This window comes from Theobroma umbraticum, unplaced genomic scaffold, assembly GCF_002168275.2.
Source record: "Theobroma umbraticum cultivar Fairchild unplaced genomic scaffold, ASM216827v3 scaffold_50.0, whole genome shotgun sequence".
NCBI classification, from domain to species: domain Eukaryota; kingdom Viridiplantae; phylum Streptophyta; class Magnoliopsida; order Malvales; family Malvaceae; genus Theobroma; species Theobroma umbraticum.
Window position 1 is genome coordinate 8,707,407 of NW_018397261.1, and position 19,075 is coordinate 8,726,481.

General features: G+C 36.5%; 5 protein-coding genes across 8 annotated transcripts in view; all 5 read right to left on the reverse strand.

Annotated features, from left to right (window-relative positions):
- The window catches only part of LOC110417753 (disease resistance protein At4g27190-like), a 17,624-nt gene extending 15,365 nt beyond the window's left edge, over window positions 1-2,259 (reverse strand). Inside the window, 2 exon segments of the mRNA XM_021430265.1 lie at window positions 4-1,211; window positions 1,967-2,259. Of these exon segments, the coding sequence (XP_021285940.1) occupies window positions 4-1,211; window positions 1,967-1,968 (1,210 nt within the window). The 5' untranslated portion in view covers window positions 1,969-2,259.
- Window positions 2,260-2,438: 179 nt separating this feature from the next.
- LOC110417712 (mitogen-activated protein kinase kinase kinase 17-like) lies at window positions 2,439-4,239 on the reverse strand. The gene has a single exon (XM_021430183.2). The coding sequence runs from the start codon at window positions 3,723-3,725 to the stop codon at window positions 2,634-2,636; it is 1,092 nt and encodes a 363-aa protein (XP_021285858.1). The 5' UTR covers window positions 3,726-4,239; the 3' UTR covers window positions 2,439-2,633.
- Window positions 4,240-4,376: 137 nt separating this feature from the next.
- On the reverse strand, window positions 4,377-12,904 carry LOC110417711 (Beta-glucosidase, GBA2 type family protein). Of its 2 annotated transcripts, XM_021430181.1 has the most exons (20): window positions 12,615-12,904; window positions 11,783-11,862; window positions 11,199-11,303; window positions 10,398-10,454; window positions 10,213-10,283; window positions 9,719-9,818; window positions 9,239-9,309; window positions 8,986-9,086; window positions 8,782-8,885; window positions 8,645-8,698; window positions 8,495-8,550; window positions 8,276-8,314; window positions 7,997-8,141; window positions 7,277-7,458; window positions 7,132-7,199; window positions 6,850-6,922; window positions 6,719-6,780; window positions 5,657-6,584; window positions 5,016-5,306; window positions 4,377-4,790 (listed from the first exon to the last, which is right to left on the reverse strand). In XM_021430181.1, the coding sequence occupies exons 2-20, from the start codon at window positions 11,855-11,857 to the stop codon at window positions 4,514-4,516; spliced, it is 2,859 nt and encodes a 952-aa protein (XP_021285856.1). In that variant the 5' UTR covers window positions 11,858-11,862; window positions 12,615-12,904; the 3' UTR covers window positions 4,377-4,513. The 2 variants fall into 2 exon arrangements, with proteins under 2 accessions (XP_021285856.1, XP_021285857.1); XM_021430182.2 differs by lacking the exons at window positions 10,213-10,283; window positions 10,398-10,454; window positions 11,199-11,303; window positions 11,783-11,862; window positions 12,615-12,904 and having other exon boundaries at window positions 9,790-9,807.
- A 1,128-nt stretch (window positions 12,905-14,032) lies between these two features.
- Window positions 14,033-16,207, reverse strand: LOC110417894 (cytochrome c). The gene is made up of 3 exons (XM_021430484.2): window positions 15,952-16,207; window positions 15,367-15,500; window positions 14,033-14,400 (listed from the first exon to the last, which is right to left on the reverse strand). Exons 1-3 carry the CDS (start codon window positions 16,061-16,063, stop codon window positions 14,308-14,310), a joined length of 339 nt encoding a protein of 112 aa, XP_021286159.1. The 5' UTR covers window positions 16,064-16,207; the 3' UTR covers window positions 14,033-14,307.
- An 863-nt stretch (window positions 16,208-17,070) lies between these two features.
- Window positions 17,071-19,075, reverse strand: part of LOC110418381 (plasminogen activator inhibitor) — a 4,145-nt gene continuing 2,140 nt past the window's right edge. The window contains exons 2-3 of one of the 3 annotated variants that reach the window (XM_021431094.2): window positions 18,722-18,763; window positions 17,071-18,539 (exon numbers count right to left, since the gene is read on the reverse strand). In XM_021431094.2, the coding sequence (XP_021286769.1) occupies window positions 17,255-18,448 (1,194 nt within the window). In that variant the 5' untranslated portion in view covers window positions 18,449-18,539; window positions 18,722-18,763 and the 3' untranslated portion in view covers window positions 17,071-17,254. Of the gene's footprint in view, window positions 18,546-18,685; window positions 18,764-19,075 lie in introns of all 3 variants that reach the window. The other 2 variants (XM_021431092.2, XM_021431093.2) reach the window with 2 other exon arrangements.

A 19,075-nucleotide genomic window follows, 5' to 3' on the forward strand; every position in this document is an offset into this window, starting at 1 on the left:
GATATAATGCACCATACAGAAAGCATTTCTTTTTCTTCTCATCCTTCAGTTCATCATAACAGAACTTGAGGAATGCATGCATGTTTGTTAAGCCTGGGATCTCAATTTCAGGCCATTTTTCAAGTTCTCTCAACCCATTCCTCCATTCAGAATCACTGTCCTTCAATTTAAAGGAACTTGCCACTGTTCTGATCACAAGCGGGAGTCGATCACACTCCTCAGTCACCATCCTGGCAATTGGTTCAACATCAGGAAGGTCAATTTTCTCAGCTGCTATCCGTTGAAACATCCTCCATGCCTCAGCCGAAGATAATCTATCCACTTTAACCATTCTTTCTGTCATTATAGAGCAGACATGACGGAATTCAGTAGTCAATACTACTTTGCTACCATTGCCATTATCTGGGATTCCAATCTGCTGCAAATCAATGGAGTCCAAGACCTCATCTAGAAGCAGCAAAAACCTCTTATCATCTAGCTCTTCTGAGATGATCCTTGCTACTTCACCAGCGCATGTAGCACCTTCCCTATTCAGTTTAAGTCGCTGTGCAATGTCCAATTGCAATTTCTCCTTGGTTCTCTCCCTTGACACATTGACCCATATGACTACATCAAACATTTTCGCAACTTCTTCATGGTTATTCAAGTTCTTCATGATTGTTGATTTTCCAACTCCCACAGTGCCAAATATGCTGATCCTCTTTACTTTATCATTCCTTAGCAACTGCAGTATTTCTTCTAATGACCGCTGAAGTGTAGGAAACCCTTTGATGTCTGGTGCATTCAGCTTCACAACAGCTGCCGGAGGTTTATCTACCAAAAAACCTCCTTGGAAATCTCCCTCTTCCACGAGTCTCTGAACTTCCTGGCATATATTCATGACCTTGCCACTATAATCCGATCTGCGGATCAAATGTGAGGATCTTTCTCTGTTATATTCAGCTCGTAAGCTTTCAACTTTTTCAAGAATCTTCATAACGCTGCTAAGCCACATGTTGTAGCAGCAGGTAGTAGTTTTCGTTCTATTTTGCTGGACGGTCCTCTCATTATCATCCCTTTTGGCCTGGAGCTTTTCTGCGGCAGCTATCATCATGTCAAAGTTACTATCCACATTGTTAGATAAACTACGCTTCCCCACTAAATAATTCCAAACTTCTTTTGTCAATTCGATCGCGACTTCCAGCCCGTCGTTAGCCATGTGAGAATCTACCCTGCATCTGGCATCTCAAATTATTAGATGCAAGTTGAACAGTTGGAATAATCCAAAAAAACACAGTCACTGTGTTTCTTCCATTTCTTTTCTATTGCAATCTTCAGTTATAATTCCTTCAGGAAATTTGCAGAACTCAACTCATCTCCCATAATTTTGGCTATTTGAAATACCTTTCTTAACATATCATTCAATCAGTAAGCTATCTGGGATACCTCTATAACTAAGAATAGTTAGAAGTTTAAGCTCAGTTTCAGATTTTGTTCGCATCATGGACCATACATCTTTAGAAAATGAATACAAGAATGTGCAAAGCTTATAACAGAACTGAGAAAGCTTTTTTTTTTGAATAAGTAAAGATTTTTATTGATCAAAACAGGATGTCTCTGTAATTTACAAAAGAATCTGATTTGAGATAGCAATCAGTTACAAACCTGGCTTACAAAAACAGCCAAGGCAAAGACAAAACCAGCATATGGTTTCATGAACAGAACTGAGAAAGCTAGGACTGGAAATTAACCAAATCAATCTTCAGAACATTGAAAATGAACAACAAGGAAAAAGAAAGGAGCGAAAAATTCAACAAAACAGAAAAATTATGACTAACCCAGATAATCTTTATCCAGAGATTCTAAATTCGGCAGCAATTAAATGTTCCAAATCTGTAGATCACAGATAAATGCCAGTAGGTTTCTGGAACCTGGAGACTAGCAAGTTTTATGATTAAGTGGGTGAATTGATCAAAGAAAAACTTACATGTTTGAAGACAGAAGCTGTGAATTAAGTTAGTCCTGCTGCTAAACCTTACAGATCATGTCTGTTGACTCGACAGAAGCAAGAGATTTGGCTTTGATATGAGAATACGACTGATGAAGTCAGCCAGAAACTGGGAGAAACCCAAGACTTTGCAGCTTATGAAAATGCTAAAACTGGTATTACACGGCTGGGAAAATGCAACCATAGATAGACTTTTCTTGAGACGACCTGACATCAATTAGTCAACTTTTCTGTAGCCACTGGAGAAAAAGATGTGCTTAGATGGCCGAGTTTTATTGACCAAAACAAATTGGGCAAGAAACTCTTACTCCTCTGTTTTTCTTTCATATATATCCCAATGACAGAATCAAGATTATTAGATTCTTATGCTCATAGATAGAGTTTATTCGATATGTTCTGCAGCGGTTGGAATTAAAGAGATTTTGTTTTGTCTTTCAACCTAGGCAATCTGATTAATAAATGAAAATCTGTACAAAGATTTTGATGCCTTGTTAAAATTCTGGGTTATTGATGTATCCTGGAAGCTAACTGGAGTTGGTATTGAATTTTTTCTCAAAGAGTATAGTTGCACAACCTATTTATTTATTCACTGCACATTCAAATTCATCTATCTATTATTACAAATGTCTTTGGGATCAGAAGAAAACTACAATTGTCCACCAGATCTAACAGTAATCCAATCTTCTACCGACTCCAAGGCACTTTCTGCCTGCTGCCTTCTGACTATTCCCTTCCTTTGAATACAATGCCTTGTGGAAAATGGGTTAGTGTACAAGGACTCTCCCTCATTGCAACTCTCTGATTCATCTGAATCATAATCATAATCATCATACATACCAATATCTAAAATGCTTGCAGGTGAACATACATCATCTGTGCTGGAATTCCTGACTGATCTTCCTAAAATAAATGGATGTTCAAGCAATTCTTCTGCTGTCCACCTCCTCTTTGGATGCCTGTCCAAACATTTACTCAAGAAATCCAACCCTTCCTTCGAAAAGTTTGATGGAAACCGAGGCATCTCGTTGCTGCATGCAATCTTCAACATTGCTGCTGCTGGATTTGAAACCTCATCACTCCAAGGTGGCCTGCCCGTGGCCATTTCGATCACTGTGCACCCCAGGGACCAAATGTCTGAAGCATAATCCAATCCTTCATTTCTCAATACTTCAGGAGCCATCCACAAAGGAGTCCCTCCAACATATTGCTTAGACCGCCCTGACTCCCCATCGTTTTTCATGTATTTGAGCCTCTTTGCACATCCAAAATCTGTCAGTTTTACATCTCCCGAGGAGCCTAAAAGCACATTCTTGCACTTGAGATCACAGTGCACAATCCCATTCTCGCGAAGGTACTTCAAACCCTGTAGGATCTCTCGGGTGTATAACCGGATCACTTCTTCACCCAATGCCCCACCGAATTTCTCTGCCACATCAAACAAACTACCACCAGCGATATACTCCATGAATATGTTGATTCTACGTTCACCGTTTGATCCATTGGATAATTCCTTCCCCATGCACTTAACAACGAAGGGGGAGGTCAGCCCCTCAAGAATGGTAGCCTCGTTCTCTAGAGATTCAAGTCCAGCACGAGACTCTGTAGACTTCACAACAAAAAGTGCACCAGTAACCTTGTTCATGGCTAAATGGACAGTTCCAAAGGATCCTGACCCAATAACTTTGCCCTTCACCCACTCCCCAGGAAAAGGAAATGAACAATGGCGACTTCCGGCCATTTATCTGAATTCTTCGTTAAATATGAAGGAGAATCTATGTAACTAGTCCTGGATTGGGTGCAGAGACCCAATTCACAAGAAACTTTTAATCCTTCGATAATCATACAGTTCGCAAAATCACAACGATAAAAGACCCAATTGCCTTCGGTTACAGGAAGAATGATGAAACAGAGGAATTTCACAAGACTTGAAATTTCATAAAAAAAAATAAAAGGGAAAAACTAAAAGGATTCAACAACCGGTAAAGGTGTCACTCGATGAAAAATGAAATGGAAATCTGAAGAGCGGCTTCCCAGTAACTGGAAAACCGCCCTTTGCTGAGCAAGATAGTTTTGTAGCAGAGATCGTTGATGTCTTTGGTATCAATCAATACCAACAGAGTTCTTGTGGAAAAGGCAGATAGATTTATAACTTGTAAGAAACAAATGGTATTTCTAGACAGAGGAAGTTAAGAAAGAAAAAAAACGGTTGATCATCCTATTTTTATGGAAACTCTTTGGTTGGCTGAAACTGGTCAGATAAATAGGCAGTTATAGTTATTTACCGTTAGCCGTATCAGGTTGTATGTTACTTGTTTTTCTTAAATCCCAAGGTACTATGACACATGAAATCAACTATGTACTAGCAAATGAAGAAGAAATCAGGAACCAGTTAAAAGAACAAAACAACTATACAAACACTTAAAAATGCTATCTTGAGTCGAAGTTTGACTCAAGTTTTCCGATTATTGTGTAACAAATCCTCAAAGCCACTGTACAGTGTACACAATAATAGTTACACGCACTTAATTAAATCAACATTCTCTTGCAAGTATAGTCGAACATAACCTGCAAAAGGCTCCTGGGTCCTTGCTCTTCGGGCAACTTTAGAAGGCGAGCAACTTTGGAGAATCCGGCATGGTGTATACGTAAGGAATCTGCTTTCATTTCAGGTTTAGGCTCCTGCTTAGGGAGTTTTTGTCTTGATAAGGCCCATTGCATTGCCCATATGGCCAAAGGGCGCATGTAAGCTAGAGATCTGTACTGATCATCTACATTCCAAGCTTCCGGAGTTTGAAATGAATAACTGTCAACAGAATAGCAACACATTGGTGAACAACAAAGACGAATATTCAGCCAATAGTTATCCATGTGATATTTCAGGAAGTGGGAAAGGAAAGTTTCATAATCTGTGAATTCCATTCAGTTTTAAAACCTTTAGTCTATTCGTATGTTACTCAAAACTTTAAGGGGTCAGTTTTCCACAAAAACCGTACCAACTTTAGAAAGAAAGAAGCAAAAGCCATCTCACCCAAGTCCTTTTTCAGACCAAACCGCTTCAAAGATTCCACCTGCAGTATGAAATGCCATATCCACCAAATCTTCATGGATCATTGTTGCAGCCACCGCATATGTTACTCCAGACCATATTTCTCTTGATTGCATTGATGACATATCAACTCTTCCATCAGGCAGCATCCCATTTACAGCCCCCCGCTTTCCATCTTTCACTTTTAAGACATTGTAACTGTATACCTTCTCTAATGTGCTTCTTGCTTTGTCTTCATCAACTATTGGCAAAAGACCGCATGCCCTTGCATACCTACAAAGATCCTCTAATTCATTACGGCAGACCAAAATAATGTAAAGAGATTTAGATGGGGTGGAAAAGGCACATGCAACAAAATGAACATACATAAGATTCTCAAACCTACAAAGTTCATATGCATGCAAATATACCAATAAATAAATTCAAGTCAGTATCATTTTTTAGATGTGATGGTTATGTTTTCTAACCAGAAAAAGAAATGGGAGAAATTCCTATGTTCAGAATTAAGAAAATGCTTTTGAAGTGCAAATTAAGAAATATAAAATTCTAACCAAAATAATGTTCTAGATTATCTGAAAGTAAACACTGAAACTAGAATACAAGTTATATCCATCATTACAGACCATTGTCCAGCCAATTGATCAGCCTGAATAGATGAGCTTGTGCGACTGCCACTGTCGTCGTAATTGAAGTACGAGCCATTCCACAATTTCTGATAGACAGCTTTGGCCTTCAGAAACTTGAACCAAAAATAATCTTCAGAACCCTTGTCTCCTACTTCGCGTGCGAGGGCAGATGCAGCCTGTAAGGCTGCAACCCATAGCCCACCACTATAGGCACTTACACCAGACACAGACCATGTATCATATGTCTGATCAGGGAAGCCTTCATTCTCAATCATCCCATCTCCATCCTTGTCAAATTGATCCATATAAGCCATTGCAACATAAACTGAGGGCCAAACAGCTTCTGCAAACTTCTTGTCACCAGTGGCAACCACATCCCTATAAACTTGGAGAACAAATTTTGGATTCAAGTCTTTCCATCTATCAGTGTTATAAAGGCAGTATGCATTTACTTCAAACCACGGGTCATCGATTCCAATATCATGTGGAACAGCTCCAAGAACCTTTCTTGGAACCCATTGTCCGTCATGTAAAAGTTTAATTTTACTAGGATCATGCATCATTACTGCAGCTGCAAAGTCTCTCTGGATGCTGAGTTGAAGTTTTGGAAATAACATGATTAGCGCAAAAGAAGCATAAAAATGAACATCATACGTGTTCCACATGTGATATTCAATTCCTTCAAGATAAAGGAATTGACCAATGTTTTCTTCGCCTTCTTGAAGCAAATTTGTTCCAAAAGCAGACTTTGAAGCAATTGGAGTGTGTATTTGCTCAAGTATTGAAGTCATCCTTCCGAGAATGTCAATGGCAGTACCATTTTGATGGGGAACATCAATAATGCTTTTCAAACCTAACTGTGATCTATCAAGGGAAAACTTCCTTCCTCCAATGCTTACTAAACTATGGACTGGAGGGGATCCATCTGCAGTTAAAAAAAAAAAGGAAAGAAAGAAAAAGATAAGCACAAGCCCTTTACAAGATATCCAAATTTTGACAATTGAATGCAATATATATATATTTTTTTTTGAAAATTAATTGAATGCAATATCTAGGCACCTGTCCAAATTGTTCCCCCTGAATTAAGATAATAAAGCTCATTGAATAAAGTGACAGGGTACCTGTGAGAGGGTTCAGAAGAATTAGAGCCTGATGGCACAAGCAATTGCAAATATTAAGTCTGAACTAACCATTCAGGAAGCCTCTTGTCTTCAAGTATAGGCCTCTGCCATGCTTCAATCAGTGACTCCCAATGACTGTGCCCTATGTTTCAGGAAAAATAACATGACATGCAAAATAAGTACTATAAATAATAATAAATTTTACTAAATGAATTACAATAAGAGGCTGGTGAACTTAAATATTGAGGCCTAGAATTTCCAATTACAACCTTATTTCCTAAAACTTATAGAAACTATATTCTTCTAAAATTGAAAACCACAATTAACATTATGAGAACAGAGAATTATTACCAAGAATAGCATCGTGTGCGATATTTGCTGCAGCATCCCCATTGGTTCCATAGAATTTTGTATAACGCCTGTAGATACACCTATTCAGCATGCAGATAATCTTTCAAAGTAGTGATATTTCTTGTACAAGAGTTTCATCAAACACCTGTGATAAGTCTTTCCACCAAGAAAGTCTACCTCAGGACAGTCCCATGCCAATGAAAAAGTAACAGTGCGTACAGCATCAGATGGAATTTTCAGAGAAGCTGCAATGGCTGCCCCAATAGAGGACCCCGGCTCTGAAGGCACTGATGCATCAGTGTACTTTAAATGCTCAAAGGAGCCATGCTATAGAAAAAAATTGGGCAGTCTCAAGTTCAGTGGAAGCACAATAAAAGGAGACTAGAAAGCAAATATTACTTTTTGCTTTTGGAGGAAAAGGAAGCAGCAAAAAAAGTAACCAAAACATTCTTGCTGGCCTAAACTTTGAACCATGCTTAAGTATCTCTTAGAGGCAAGTTTGCACTAACAAAGACTTAAGCACTGAGTGCTTATAAGGGCAGCAGCTATTTCGAGAAAAGCTACAATGACTTAGATCACTACTAAGCTATCACAGCTTATATGGACCATTGTGGTTAGAATTGAACTGCTATAAAGCAAACAGGGGCATTTATCTGCAACTGTTGCATATCCTTGTCAAAAAAGAAGATATATGAGAAAGATAACAAACCCCAGCAAAGTGTAGATAACTCAAGTCTCCTCAATTACAGCCATCAAAATATAGATAATGATATGTGAAAGTTAATGGCCAAAACAGAGATGGAAGTTAATGATCATAACGTACATTGTGGACAATGGAAATTGGCAAAAACAAAGGTCAGCAAACCTCTTTTATTTCTTGCCACATGTCTTTTGCAGTAATGCCTTGTGAGTTCCCTGATATCAAAAAGCAGGGGCACTCTGAAACATGAACACCATCAGTCTCCTGTGCGGCAATTGCAAAAGTCACAGGAGGTAGTCCATCTGCAGTCCTGTACCAGTAAACACAGGGTGTTACTTGTAGAAAGCAGAAAGATGATATGCAAAGCTACTGAACCAATCAAACCAAGTTGAAATATATATATATATATATATATTTTATCTCCCATCTACACCATGACCTTACATGTGATGTAAAAGGATGCCATGCACGCCATCCTTCATCCTAGCAAAATAAATCACTCGATAGGTTAGCATGAACCACAATATGTTACAAAGAGATAAGGAATATTCCATTAGAAAGAACTAATAACTAAACAATTAAAGTCATAAATGAGTAAATTGAAAATCAGCACAAGCACACATATATATAAAAGTCAAGCTTAAGGAAGTGTAACAGTCTTACATTATTTTCGAATTGGAGTGACGACCAGAAAATTCAGAAACTCCTCCCACAGAATTCTGAGTAGACATGCACAATATAATTTCTCATGAGTGCCAATGGTTAATTAAGTTGAGGAAAAAGACATAAAAGGAAAAGAAAAAAGTTACTCACAGCCCAAGTGAAAAGCAAGGTAACATCTGCGGTGGTCTTTCCAGTATTATATACCTGAAAAAAAAATTCAACTGATCAATACCCAAGCAAGTTGTCTTCACCATACCAAAGCAAATTTTGAGAAGACCAATTCTCACAGTGAAAGTAAAAGCTGAAACAGGAAAGCTGCTTTCTTTGTAATTATCAGGAATAATAGGTGAAATTTGGCGACAAACAATTTTAAGTTCAGGGTCAGGTTCACCTGCATTTTCAGACAAAAAGGTGACCAACCTATAAGATGATATATCCAAGGATAAGGTACCTAGAAAACAAATAAGTTCATCATTTGATAATGCAGATACCTTCATATACTGTCCAAGCCCTTGGGTATAAAGCATGATATGTAGAATTATTACCCTTCAGATTCCAGTCCCAAGAACCAATTCCTGAGACTGCATTTTCTCTGTTAATGCACACAATATTTGTAAGATAAACCTTTTCTGGTTCTAACTTTGATTTCTTTTCTATCAAATTCATAAATAAACGACAGTACTGCTCTCAAGAAATCATGGCATTCAATCATTAATCATAAGAGACAAAAGAATATTTGCTTACTTAAGCAGCTCAGGACTTGCTGGGCACAGTACACTGGAATACTTCTCACCATTGGAGTGCGAAACAAAAACCTGCAGGAAGCATTTACATTTGATTGAGACAGATTAATATTCTTTTTTGCAAACAAACAATCATAAAATATTCAGACCCATCTTACATGTCACTCCTAGGATTCAAAAGTAATGGTAAGGACAGTTAAAAAAGAAAAGGGAGGGGCAAGAATTCTCAATCACAACTCTATCATCTTGCAGTCACTTCTTCCAGAAAGCCATATTCATCAAAGTATTAACAATGTCACAGACTCACATATTTAAAGAAGCAATGCATAATATGCTCAATAGGAGATTTTCAGCTTTATAACATGCCTACTTTTCATAGGACATGCATCTGTTTTAAATTAATTATTGCAGCTGAGAATAGCAATTATGGAACACCAGCAGATTTCCTTTTCTCTATTCTGGCTAGAGGTATCCAACTTACAGAAAACTGATTTGCTAAAACTGGTTTCTCTTCACATATTCTAGGGAATAGTTGCCAGCGCTGAAATTCACCTTTGTAACTTCTTCCAATGCTTCCGGTGCTGAAAGTTGTGATTGTGAAGGGGGAAAGAGAGAGAGGGAAATATTAACAGCATTAGTCACAAGATAGTCAATAAAACAAACAAGCACAGAAAGTAAGTTCATCTGAAAATTCATTCAACCTTATGATACTGCCAACATTTTCTTCACATAAATTTTGCCATATTCCAAAATCCACCAAAACTATATATATGTGCAGCAAATCTACATGCTTAAATAATTTTAATCATTAAACTATTTCATTTGATTAGTAATTTAATAAATATAGGAGTAGCTTGGGTTGACTTCACACCATGTCTCTAAATAAACACAAAACCACTAAACGAATAAAACCATTCATTCTTAACCATTTAAGTAACAGGCAATTAAAAATTTGTGCAAGTAATGAAGACCTACCCAACACCACCTAGAGGAACACCATGACAAGATGTGATATAGCGCTTAGCAAATGGGTTGATAAAAACCCGCTGCAAAAGAAAACAAGAAGATGTAATGTCAGAAATGGACCAGAGAAACTAGGTTAAATGGTAATCTTAACTACTTATAACACATCATGCTGAGAATGATGTTTAAAAAATTACCCTTCCTTTGGTTGATTGTTCTCGTATATGCTGCCAAAGCCGAATACCTATAGGAGCCTATCAAAGAAAAAGAAACCAATAGTGTATGTAAACAACAAGAAAAGGCATGCATTTTCCATATACCTCTAGCAAATGCATATTATACTGTATAGAACTTCTCTTATCTGGTTTAAAAAAAAGGCCGAAACATAACAATATTTGCCACTGAAAAATGTGTTAATGTGTGTCAGAGTCTGTCTTCCCCATGTACTTCTGCTTACCAGCATCGAACATCAGGGTGCTATAATTTATTGGAAACTTGCTGGATGTGTTGGCTATAGACATTTGAGAAGACTAATCTCATTTTCACTATATCTGACATGGTGTAATAAATTTTAAAAGCTTTAATTCATTAACATAAAATTTATTGAAGATCTTGTACAATTTTATTCGGAGAATTCTAAAACTTGTATGATTTTTCTACAAACAAGCACTCTCTCCCAATTAAAGAGTAATACATTCACTTATACCAAAACAAAAGCGTGTGTGATTCACATAAACAAATTCCTATGCAGAGTTTTAGGACTTTCCACGTTCAACAGCGTACACACAACGTGTGCCCTGTTCACAGTCATCGCGCAATCTATAGTTCAGCTTAAGCTATTTTCTGTTTAGCCAATTAAATAGTGTCTCTATGAGCATTGCAATGCATTTTACTGACACTTCAAGGAATAAAAATTAAATTATGTATTGTATACATCAAGAGGTTTATGATATGTAAAGACTATGAAAACTTTTGTTGTTTAAATTTTGTAAACATACCATCTGAAGTTTCTCTTGAAAAGTCAGAGTGAACATTGAAGGAACATATCCCTCACCATTTAGGCTTCGATTCCAAGTTAGTGGTGCAGGTTTCCCAGGGTCAACCTTCATCCAAACATACAAAGTAGTTAGAGATGTAGATATGTATAAAAGAGCCTTCAAAGTGTAGAAATGTAATATGTCAAATAAAATCATAATAAGACATTAAATGCACTTCTGAAACATAAAAGCAGTAAGGAAATTGACTGTCAACAATGAGGGATTCATTTATCAGAGAATATTTTGTAGACTTATAATGTCATAAGCACCCTTCATCTGTATATTGCCAGCCAAAGGATGGCTTCAAGATGTAAATGCAGGACAGGAATAAATCATGAATATAATCTGACTTTCCGATCTGGTTGCACTAGGTTTTACACTTCTTTCTTTCTCTAATAAGGATCAGAGGCCTTTGGATTACTTAGAACCTTCATATGAAGGCTTCTAACCCAATTGAAATCAAATCAAATCAAACCCATCAAACACTAGCAGATATGGCCCTATTGCAATTCTATAAAACTGAAGGAGCAAAGAACATAGATTACTTTATTTATTGGAAGGTTGGATGCATCTTTATCTCCTTCATCAAAACCTTTATCCAAGACCTTTCTCTCCGACATCTTTCCTGAATTAACAAATTACAAATAAATCAGCTCAATTGCATTCAAAAACTCACAACAATAAAACGAAAATAATAAAACTAAAAATTTTGTAAAATTGGTTCTGATTTTGCATATAGTTTTCCCTTTCTCCATCCTTCATACGATCACAAAGAAGTACAAATCTTTCAAGTTAGAATCATTCAGGTAGTACTTTAGAATTATCATACCACATCAAGAATGCCACAATAAGGCATCAAGAAGCATCACCAGATGCATCACCAACATACTTTTAAACACTGCAAGCAGATGTAGAAAGCTTGGATCCAATCCAAATTCCTTTCTTAGCTTGATTTTTTAAAATTTTTAAACTAAATTGATCAGATTAAAAAACTGAATATAAGATCCACAGACTGCTAATCAACTAAAACAATATTCAGTTGAACCAAGATTTCCCAGTCGCCGGAAATCGATTCTAACAGACATAAACTAACTGTAGACACATTAATACCCCCATGCCTACATACATACATTCATACGTCCCTCTCCAACCAAATACACACATACATATAAGTAGTCAACGGCTAGAATTCCATATCCATTGACAACCCATTTCCCCTGCAATCCATGATTATCTGCATGGCCGAGAAAACTTCATACACATTCACCATACATAAAATAAACTAATGAATTACGTGTAAAACACCAAAAAAAAAATAAACATAGAAAAAATAATAACGCTTGATTCAAAAAATAAATGAACAGTGAAGTCTCGAACCTGAGAAAGAAACTGAAATGGGTATTTGGAAAAGAAACTGAGAGAGTAGAATGTTAGAAACTTGAAAGAAGGATCAAGTTCTTGAATTATGGGATTTACTGAATAACATGAGTTTTAAATTAAAAGCCTGTTCTTTTGTGTTTTGTGTCCGCCGGCGTTTCTGATTCGGACAAGATATTGTTCCTTAATTATCATGTAATTACTGTAGGCCCCTAATATTTTAGTTTGTTTTCCTTTTAAACCCAAATTAATTTATTTAAATTTCTTTCCTTATCAACCAACATTCAAAAGGAAAACCCCCACGCAAAGTTTTTATCTTTTTTTTGTATTTCTTAAGAGTTACGAATACGTTTTAATGCATTCAAGAAGATTTTATATTTTATGTTTTATGATTTCTGTGGAAATAGGCAAGGGCATGATTGAAAAAAACTTAAATCAATAGAAGCCAAAGTGAAAATAAGTGAAAAATTGGATGAACAAATCAAAGAAAATCACACGATTTTCTTCTTGTGTTGTTTCTTCTTGGCTGTATAGCATATTATTGCCATTGAGTAATTCTCTGTGAAGCCTTCATTTTGAAAGTTCCAACAATGCCCGTTTCGCAGTTGCAGTCAAGAGCATGTACTTTGTCAAAGTGCTAATTCCAATTTTCACCCCCAAAAAAAGGTACAATTACACATATGCAAAAGTAAATTGGTGGAATTATTAATTCATCTAAAGTTTAAAGTCTCTTAAATACAATTTTTTTCATTTACAACAATTTCATTTATTTAGATAATTTTCAATAATTCATATTGCCGTGTTATAACTATATTATGTTTACATAAAGTATTAATAGTTATTTAATTAAATATATATACAAAACGATTGATTAAACAAGTTAAAATTTTAAATACATATATAGATGCATTACTACATATATATTATATAAATTGACATATTAATAATCATGTCAAATACAAGTTAAACAGATTGGTTCATCATATCCTAAACCTAAATCGGTATCACGTTATCAAGCCATGTAAGACAAACGTCAAACCTAAACACCCTTAACTACTTGATCAATTGCATATTATAGAGAAAAGGAGTCAAACATTGCAGGGCCACCCTAATTCCAGGACTCGTCAACGTCCCAAATTCATTAAACCATCGAACATCCCAAACGACAAAAGCAATGTAAATTGGTCCAATTGGACGGCAGACTCCTGGCCATCCTAGAGAGGCAGGAGCAGGCTCACGTATGTCTTACTTTTTTTCTCTGCCACAAAAGGACGAACTCGTAATCTTTGCTTCATCCTAACTCAAGTCGTTAGCAAGTACTATTTGGGTTTGACTAGCCACATCTCGAGGGTCAGGAAAAAATATTATCATCCCCATCAAGATACCATAACAAGTTAACAGCCACCAAAACAGTGCAATTGTCAATAGGCTCAGAGCCTAAATAAATCATCAAATGTTTCATGGAAAATGTGGAATGCCTCACCATCATGAGATTGGTCTTGCACAAAATCTTTCCACCACTTTGCTACAACTCCAGAACCCAAATTATCTTGGAGCCATTAATGGTTTTTTTATTTCAAGAATCGCTTAGTTTTCTTCATGTAAGAAAAAAAAAATAAGAACTTCAGAACCTAGAATCATTGATCAAAACTCTTCATATTGTTCCAAAATAGCTGATTATAAGGCAGATGCATCAGGCAGTAGATTCCTTCAGATAAGCAATGAGGTCGGCACGTTCCTGTGGCTTCTTCAATCCAGGGAAAACCATCTTTGTCCCAGGGATGTACTGCAAAAGAAAATTTTAACAGCAACTCATTAATTGTTCTAGTAATCCGACAATGAAATTCCATGGTTAAGGAGAATAAAGAGAGTGGTACACTGAAAGTGAGAAAGTGCTTTTCCTCACAACCAAAGATCCAAATCAAGCCAGCTCAGGTTTGTTAGTATAGATATATCTACTTCGTACCTATCTAAACTTAGTCAATTGCACCAAAAGCACAAAGCCACCAGTGTGGAAACATAGTACTAGCTAATGTTAATGCAACAATCAGCAATCATGATAAAAACACAGAAAAGAATTCTTCCTACAATGAGATAAATAAGCTAGAAAGCATAACTATAGAAATAGAAACCAACATTAACAACACAGTACAACTACATATGAACAATCTTGTAAGAAATCACCATTGCCACACAGTAGCAAAAAGAGATGATTTCTCAGAGCCCCATAATATGCTCCTTGTTTATACATGAAGGACATTCTTGCCAGTTGCCAGTTCATGTCAAAAGGACAGAACTGTACACTATATTTTAAGCTAGATAAAAATCCTTTGTGCACCTGAATTTCTTTTATGACACTACAGGTCCACCGTAGCACTAGCATACCATTACTCTTATGTGATCGACAAGGTAATCAATATCTATCACTTCCATGTTAGCAGTTCCTCATGATGGTTTAATCCTAGTGTGAATGCAAAGAATAGCTAGCCTCAACTAAATGATCCCAAATGAAAATTGTATGTTAAACAACACATGACTAGTTCATAAGACAAATTAATGGATTAGCCTCTACTATATATGATCCCAAATGAATGTAACATTCAATGAAGAAGTGAAGCAGCTCTACTTAACAGTAATATTTCAAAACCATACGTGCAATTCATTCCTTGTATATTCAGAGGTTAACGAACTTACAATATCACACAAAACTCACAAGCATCACACTGAAAAGGAAACAAGAGTTGTGGCATACCTTCTTAGGATTAAGCAAGTAGTCATATAATGTGTTCTCTCCCCAAATCACAGCCATGTTCTTGTTAGCAGCAGAGTAGGAGTATCCTGAAGTTGTGCCGGACTGCCTCCCCAAAAGCCCATTCAAATTCGGCCCTGCAGATTTCAAAATTTCAACTTTTATTTCCCTAAATTTAAATAATAATAATAAAACCTCAAATTCTATCAACAGGCTATCAGAATCAATAGAAAATTCGGTATGAATCAACTTGTTTCAATGTACATCTAAGTACATTAATATCGTATCCTTTCTTTTCCAAATGTAAAGCCTCTTTCTAATCAAACCAAATTAAATACATACTTAATCAGTTAGCAAATCAGAACTAAAGAGCTATTGAATCTGACAACAACAAAGATTAAATAACTTCAACTAAAAAAGGTTTAAAGGATATCAACATCTAAAAAGAGAAGTCAGGAGAAAAACAGGTAAATTGACATGAAAGAAAAGGCTTAAAAAAACACAAACTGATAGATGTTAAATCTCATTTGACTTGAAAACAATCAAATCAAAGAACAATAAAGTCAGATCTGAGAGAAAGAGACGGACCTTGCTTGTGACCAGCGCCTTTCTCGACGGTGTGACACTGGGCGCACTTCGTCTTGAAGATCTTCTCCCCGGCTTTCGCATTTCCAGGCGGTGCTTCATCGAACGAGGCCATTGCTTTTGATTTCAGTTGAGGATTTTGTTTTGCCTATTTGATCAAAGGCTTTCCTCTTCAATGGTTTTTGGATCCAAGGTTCAAAGAACGGTGGAGCTTTCGTTAGGGTTTTTGCGTATATTAATATAATAAGGAGAGTTTGTATGTACTATAATTAAGAAAACTGCATGAATAAATCATGCGCAGCACGCGCCGGCGCCAGACGTCTTAGACCAATCGACTGTTGACTCCCAGAATGACCATAATGCCCATTTGCGTTGGATTAATCTTAAATTAGCCTTTTTGCGGAAAAAAATAGTAATTTGCATTAAGTTTTCGTTTAAATTAATTAAATTAATCAAATAAATTTAATTAAAATGAATTTGATTAAATCGTTTAATTCAATGGATTTTGATTTCAAATTTATTTTAGTTAATCGAAGTACCGATTTTAATTATTTCATGTTTATTTTTACTTAAACATTTTAATATTTGTTTATGTTATTTAAAATATGTTAATGTTATTTAACACATGATGGTATAAGATTTTCATAATTCAAACTAAAATTAAAAATTTTAAATTTAATTACATTAGAATTCATGAATGAAAAAATTTTCCATTAATTACATTACTAATCAATTTAATTTGATGATTCAATTAATTTTTGAATTATACAATTAACTTGATTATAAAATCTTTTAATAGAATTTTCTTGACAAAAATTGCGAAGGCGAGTTTAGGTAATATTCCGTACGCGGGAAGTTTGTTTGTCGCATTTTCAACCTGTTCAACTTTAGCTACTATCAACATCTGTCGTGGATTCTTCTGGAAGCCGTTTGTTCTTGAACTTTTCTACCACTGCTAGAAAGTCATCATCTCCCTTTGCTAGACCGGCCGTCGAGTTCTCCGGCGATACGGATTAACGTTGACGGTAACAACAGTGTACTTCAATCCCCCATCAAACAACTAATGAAAAATAAACTATAACTTTAAAGCATGGATGCAGATAGAAAAAATGGCTATAAGAATGTTACAAAAGGGGGATTCGGATTATAAACTCCATCAAGCAAAACCATCATATCTAAAATTAGAGAAAAGGAAAAACAAACCAAGAATAAAAATCCTTATTGAAGCTAAACCCTTTACAATCAGTTTTTCTTTACCACAAAATTGATATTTCACCACAACTACTCAGTTTTCTTGCTCACTTTTTTAGGGTCCATGAACATGTATGGGAGGACGCATTGGCCAGCCCAGAAGAGGAGGTGATCCTGGTGGGGTTGCATCTCGGCTGGGAGAGAAGAGGCTCAGTTCCACGAATGCACTGGCTGAGGTCCCATCTTTTTCAAAAGTCCGGAAAGAAATTGATCCACGCTTGGTAGAGGCATCGGAGTTCCTCTCAGGGCTAATTCCAAGACTTCCTTCAAGATGGCTCTGATTAGCAATGAGAGATGCAGTGTCATTCTGATCATCAAGAACAACCCTTCTCCTAGCCTCCAAGTCATGAAGGTTCCCCAGGGCTAGACAATCCGCAATTGGGCAGTATACAAGCATGAAAATACAGACCAAAGCACAACACAGTAGAACAAGAAAAGCCGAGAATGCAAGAGCTTCAAACAGGAATTGCTCTGGTTCAGATAAAACAGATAAACCAAGTAAAAGAACCCTTAATGGAAGGAAACTTGTAACCGAGAATATTAAGGTGTAAACTCTCTTCTGCAAACCCTTATTGATAACCAAATTCAAAATCCGCCTTCCAAGCCAAAACAGGTAGGCAGTCAAGACGGTGGCAAAAAGCCCAAGAAGAATGGTATTCAGTAAAGGGTAAGTGCAAAGAGCAATGTCATCAGAATTTTGCGGGGCAGCTGTTCTTGTGAAATACAACGGTAAATCTCCCCTATTCTTGTTTAACTCCGGTCCAATCACAATAAGAATTAGTTGAAGAACAAAGAGAGGGAGGCAGTACAGAAAAACACAGCCTGCTGTTTTCCCATTCCATTTTCTGCTTAGAATTCCTGTGTCCATCTTCTGTAAAGGTGCACGAAGAAGAAACACAAGAGTAAGGAAGAGGCAAGGTTCTGCAAAACCTAGATTTGAGACAATGTAACATTTGCAGACGTTTTCTTGCCATTTCAAATTCAGCGCATTCAACACTCTTCCTTGCCGTCTTAGAAAATTTAGCCGTATAATTTCACCCAAACCCCACCAGATGGCAAAAAAAATGAATGTGATTCGGATGATCCAAGGACCACTGAAATAACTGAGCTGAATAAATCCTTGTCTAAGAACACGAGAACGCAAGTAAAACGAGTATGCGATGCACACCAAACCAAGAAGAATCAACAGAGCAACTAGGCAAATTGTCAACACACCGAATGCATCGGCAGAATATCTCGTCAGGGGCATTACCCGAAACACAGATTCTACGCATGCTCTCTGCCAGCATGGATACAAGGATCCTCTGATAGCGTACAAGCTTCCTTCTGAGAATTATTTCCTGAAGCTATTACCGAATTAATACAAGATGATGCTAAGATTAACTACATGAGAGGATGAATAAGCAGCATTATCAACAGAATCATGTATCTTCTTGCCAGTCTACCAGAACCATATATGTCAAGCATTAACTAATTCAAAACTTACAAATTTCGCATTTAGACTGCTGTTTCAGCCACTAACCTTCAAGCTTTAACTCAAAATTGGATTATTTGATCCAAGAACCTGTGGAAAAGGAAACAGGAGTAGATTAACAAATAGACCAAAAAATTATGAATAAAACTCTAAAACAAAAAGAAGATAGATTTCTATAGCATGCAAAGGGGTATGATAAAATCTGCCACCTTCAGCCGCACACCTAATACACAAAACAATATCACAAGAAGAACTTCACATATGTTATAGGTAAACCCTAATAGAACCAGTTATATAGCCACATAGAGGACACAAAAACAGACATGAAAATTAATTCCTCTGCACACATATGTCAAGTTGCGCTGGAGCAGACTCACTCAAGCTACCATATAAATCAGCATT